Here is a 5,000-nt window from a genome sequence, read left to right as displayed (position 1 = left end):
AATAATAATAATAATAATAATAATAATAATAATAATAATAATGATGATGATGATGATGATGATGATGACTGAATGACTTCTAGAGCGCTATTTACATTTACTGATCAGCAGCGCTTTACAACTTAAAATATTACAATAAAATTCAAATTTGTAAAGGATATGATTAGAATGAAAGGCAAATCAAAGGGAAATGGTTTTGAGTTCGAAATAACGGGGACTGATTTGAAATGACCCGAGATCGAATTATCGGGTTTCAACTGTATTTATGCGGCTTGGTCACTTATTTGCTATATCCATAAATTTATGCAGTAGGCGTGAATAGAGTGCAAGACTTACAACAGACTTGACTTCCAAAGACTGGCCTAAACCTAGACTTATAATAGACCATATGAAACTTACTTATTTTGTGCTATTTTATTGTAACAACAAGATCAAAAAATTCGATCACAAATACGATTACATACGATAAATTTGGTGTATTTAAGTAAGATTGGGCAGAATTACCGGAAGTATAGGAGCGAAACTAAAAACTACAGTCGCTCACCCCAAATGGATAAAAATTGAAGGGATTGGTTTTCAGCAAGAGGAAAAAGGAGCGGAACAACCCTTGTGTTTACATAATACTGCAGTCGCACTCTGACAAGGCTTCAGCAGCAGCACTCACAACACTGGCAATCGGTTCTGCATACGGTGCTGACGGAGGATGATAAGCAGCTATAGCTTTACCAGCCACTGGCGCCACTTTAGCTAGGACTTTAAACCCTTGCTTCATGTAACTTGATTTCTCCACAGCTTGTTGCTCCTTTTCAGTCTCTGCAATTTTTTGTTGTAGACCACCTACCATTTGTGCTCTTGAATTCATCAGTTGCGGCAATTCCTCCAACTTTGCAGCGCGCTCCTTGTCTTCCGCGGTGGAGTAGAACTCTTGGTCGTCGCTTGATTTCTTCACTTGATCAACTCCATCAATCTGGATGTCCATCTTCTTAAGCAGCACTCTTACTTCTTCAGAATGCCTGTCGGTCATCTCCATTAAAGAAGCTTCCATCTCCTCTTTAGGTTGCGCTGTCATCTGTGTACGAAGCTTAATTTTCTCTCCCTCGTGTTTGGCGATCAATTCTGACATGTCCTTTATCATTTTCATGTTTTCCTCGTTAGATTTTTGCATCTCCAGAAACCGCTCTTCTAAGGCATGATTTTCTTTTATGAAAGCTTTACGTTCCTGCTTGGCCTGCTCCATTTGTGCCGCCGCCATGTTTTTCAGTTGTTCTCGCTGCACTTCCATCTCAATTTCCATTTTCTCGCGCCGTCCAGCTCTCTCTTTTTCCAATCTGGCGATCAACATTTCCATCTTTGCAAGAAGGAAAAGAAAGAAAACGCAGTTCACATCCATAAAAATCACGTTTAAAATAATTATTTATCTGTATTATTACATCAGCTGTTATTGCAGTTAGCGGCGGTTTGACATACCACCGAGGCGAAAGGGTCCATTCTTCTTTTTTTATTACATTGATGTGTCTCACAAGGACTGGGAACTACTGAATTCACGAATTTGATTGCCTGAAATCGATTTTGACCGCGGTCTAGATTTTCCCATCTAGACCAGCACTGAGACCGTTTACATTTTGCGGCGGGAAAGTTGCAAACTAAAATATAAAGCTTTTGACTATTTTCTTCTAAGAATATTCATTTATGGAAGTGCCAAAAAGCCTGATGAGAAAACAAAAGGAAAGAGGACGAACAAATTTTTGCAGATTTAAGTTCAGCTCACTGTCGTTCGCAAGCAAAATGTCAGCTAGTACAAACCATATAATAAACATCTTATTAACCGAGCTTAGTCGGTCTGTATGGTAGAATCTTGACCTCGGTCGTGTGTACAGGCCTCACTGAGTTCGGTCTGTGCTCACGACCTCGGTCAAGATACCTCCCATACAGACCTCAAGCCTGGTTAATAAGGGCTAAATATTGACCTTTTCGCCTCGTCCGCATGCCTAATTAAACCACAGGCGTCCCAAACTGAGCCTCTGTTGAAAAGCGACTCGGTAGTTTCATTATGTATGGTGATACAATTTGTACCGCATAATATCGTAAAAGATAGCGGAATGTTCTGTGATGGGCTTTTCTCGTAGACACACCCTTAAATATGTACAGTTATAATTCATCAAATATTTTCGCTCGCGGGAGTGGTCTAAACGCGTCACGTGTCCTAATATTCCCCAGCTAAAACTGGGGAATATCCGAGAATATTCCCCAATTTTCAAAACTGCGCGTGTTGCGGAAAATATTTGAAGGATAATACCCTCCATTTGATATTGAAAATATGCCTGGATATTTGTCCTTACATGGTCATTATCTGCTCCTCAAAGCTCACAGTTTTCTTCGAGCTACGCACTCGGAAAAGTGTTCCCTTCTCGGAACAGATAATGTCCGGGGACAAATATCCGAGCATATTTTCGCGCCTAATGGAGGCTATTGTTTATATATCACCATATTTAATACGGACATCATTTTAAGCTATTGATGTAGTAGAACTTACACGGGATAAAATACTTTACCTCTTTTTTGTGCTCTTTATTTTCTTGTTGCAAGCATAGTTTTTGCTCCTAATTATAAATATAATATTAAATAGAATTTCACAAATATTAATATATAAAAGCAAAGAGATAATGTAACTGTTCAGTTAAATAAATGAGTTTTGGCCTTTCCCAGATATTTTACTAATTGAAAGTTGATCAATGCTAGTGAAATGAGATAATATTTATTTGTGATAATGTTTATATTAAGGCGAGGAAACTATAAAAAATATTAACAAAACGTGTGAGAAATCATTGCTCTAAATCTACGTATACTAGATTACAGACATACTCTTGGGACTAAAATGAACCGCTATTTATTGCTTTACAGTGAGAAATTCAATCCAAGAATTACCTTTTCTTTTTCTTCTGATTTTACCACACTTCAGGAAACGACATTCACACGCGCATGCGCACATAACGTACCTCAAGCCGTCTTCTCTCGCGTTCTTGGTAAGCTTCCACTGCCTTCTCTTTGGCGGCTTTCTCGTCAAAGTTTTTCAGTTGCCTTAGCAGCTCAAGGTGTCGCTTTGTTTCCTTTGCTAGTTCCTATAACAATTTTTCAATAAATGTACGCTGTGAAAGGAATACTCTCTTGTTACGGAAACGCAACTTTCTGCTGCATAGAAGGAGACACAGAAACGGCCAAAAGATTTCTTTCTGCAACGATGTTACAACTGCATATACGACACAGGGTCTGCATGGGGGTACCGGAATCTCAGTTTATTAGCTCACTTTGGGCGATTTCTCAGCGAGCAGTAAACCTAATTTCAGCCCATTTCACTCCTATTAGTAAATTTTGCCGATCTCAGGTCACAGTGATAAAAAGAAAAAAGCCGTGGCGTTACTTCTCAGCTGAAATACTTTGACCAATTCTCTGGGCTACCGGTTGAAACGCATCCAAACCCTCACGATACTTTCCTTTATAATATGACTGATTCCGTGAGCGGGCAAGATGAACCAAACTGCGCTGTGATTGGCTCTCTGGGCGGCCAAGATGGCGCTATTTTGCCCGCTTGAGATTACGCGCTGTCTCCCTCAAGAAAAAAATTTCCGATGCCATATAGTAAAGCCTTTAGTGAGCAAGCTTGTGCTGTCAAGATGGCTAGATATTGGCCTCGTTCTTTTTCTGGAGCGTGTGTACGAACCTCGACTCCGTCTCAGTCAATAAACACGCAAAAAAAGAACTTGGTCAATATCCAGACACGCTTGGTCAATAGCCCGTGTACATTGCACCTTCCGCAAAGTCGCTCCCCCTCCCCCTATTTCCGTGTACCTGCTGTGATAAAAATAAAACTGAAAACAAAAACAAAAAAACAAAAAAACAAAAGACTAAAACAGCAACGAAACCCGCTTAAATAAATATAATATATATATAAAAATTTCTTACAGGATGGAAGTCAAAGAATGCTGCGGCAATAGCATCTTTGGCACCAACTGCGCGTGCGTCATAGTCGTCTTTAATGAGATGGTACACTCCAATAATGTCGTCAAAAGATAATTTGGATCCGTCTCTGCCCTGCAATTGCTGAAGGACTGGATCCAGGTGTTTTCTTTTAAGGTGCAACAGAAGACGTTCGCAGCTTTGTTTTGTCAACTGGGCATTTTCATTCTGCCATTGGTTCAAATGTTTGCTCATTTCGGCCTAGATAAAACAAGCATAATTACATGTAAAGCAAAGTTTGATGCTTTTATCAAAAAAAGAACAATATTCGACTAATTGTTGGTCGTTAGCAGCTGGACTAATGGGAAATATAAGAGTAAATTTTAAAATAGTTTTAAAATGTCCCGATAGAGAGAGAAAATACAGCGTTGAAGAAGCCACTAGTACCGATGAATACTGTAGCAGACCTGGGTTAGCAAGATCATGCTTGCTGGCTAACTGCCCACAGCGATGTTAAACAAGCAATTTTTGTCAGACGCCAAACTCTGATCAGACTGATTAACCTGATTTATAAGCTTTTTTGTACTTAATTTTCGGTGGCTATCTTTACAGTGAAACGTTCCACTCTGAAGGTAGGCAGAGGGTTTAATCGCCAACAGCTTCAATAACAGACAAAATATATTAAAATTGTGTCACCTTTAGTTCTCTCATATGCCTTTCAACAGTGTTGGTAGAAATCCCAGTCGTTTCTGCCATAAACAGGGCTTCACTCTCTTCCAGTGCAGTGTTGTGACACTTACGTAACTCATCATTGTCACAAGGTAGTTTCCCAAACAACAGTGACTTCATTAGCTCGTCGTACTTTCCTTGAGAAACTTGCCTGGCTTCGTCACATTTAGTTTGTATAAACATGTCCCATGCCCATTGTACATTTGGAATGGCATCTGGAGTGTTGATGGCATTGACGTACAAGGTAACCAAAGCAGCGAGACCTAAAATGCAGCAAAAGTTTCTAAACTGAGGAGTCTCTAAGGCTTACTTGGTTA

The 5,000-nt window shown here is 39.6% G+C and overlaps 1 protein-coding gene across 1 annotated transcript in view; it reads right to left on the bottom strand.

Annotated features, from left to right (window-relative positions):
- Positions 1-5,000, bottom strand: part of LOC110047875 (uncharacterized) — a 19,445-nt gene that overhangs the window by 2,068 nt on the left and 12,377 nt on the right. Inside the window, exons 10-14 of the mRNA XM_020753622.2 lie at positions 4,651-4,946; positions 3,961-4,215; positions 2,997-3,119; positions 2,553-2,600; positions 1-1,348 (exon numbers count right to left, since the gene is read on the bottom strand). The exon at positions 1-1,348 is cut by the window's left edge and continues 2,068 nt beyond it. Of these exons, the coding sequence (XP_020609281.2) occupies positions 614-1,348; positions 2,553-2,600; positions 2,997-3,119; positions 3,961-4,215; positions 4,651-4,946 (1,457 nt within the window). The 3' untranslated portion in view covers positions 1-613. The remainder of the gene's footprint in view (positions 1,349-2,552; positions 2,601-2,996; positions 3,120-3,960; positions 4,216-4,650; positions 4,947-5,000) is intronic.

The sequence above is a fragment of the Orbicella faveolata genome, unplaced genomic scaffold, assembly GCF_042242905.1.
Source record: "Orbicella faveolata isolate gen_17 unplaced genomic scaffold, um_ofav_v1 contig_46, whole genome shotgun sequence".
Classification (NCBI taxonomy): Eukaryota; Metazoa; Cnidaria; class Anthozoa; order Scleractinia; family Merulinidae; genus Orbicella; species Orbicella faveolata.
This window is presented reverse-complemented; position numbering and strand designations above follow the sequence as displayed.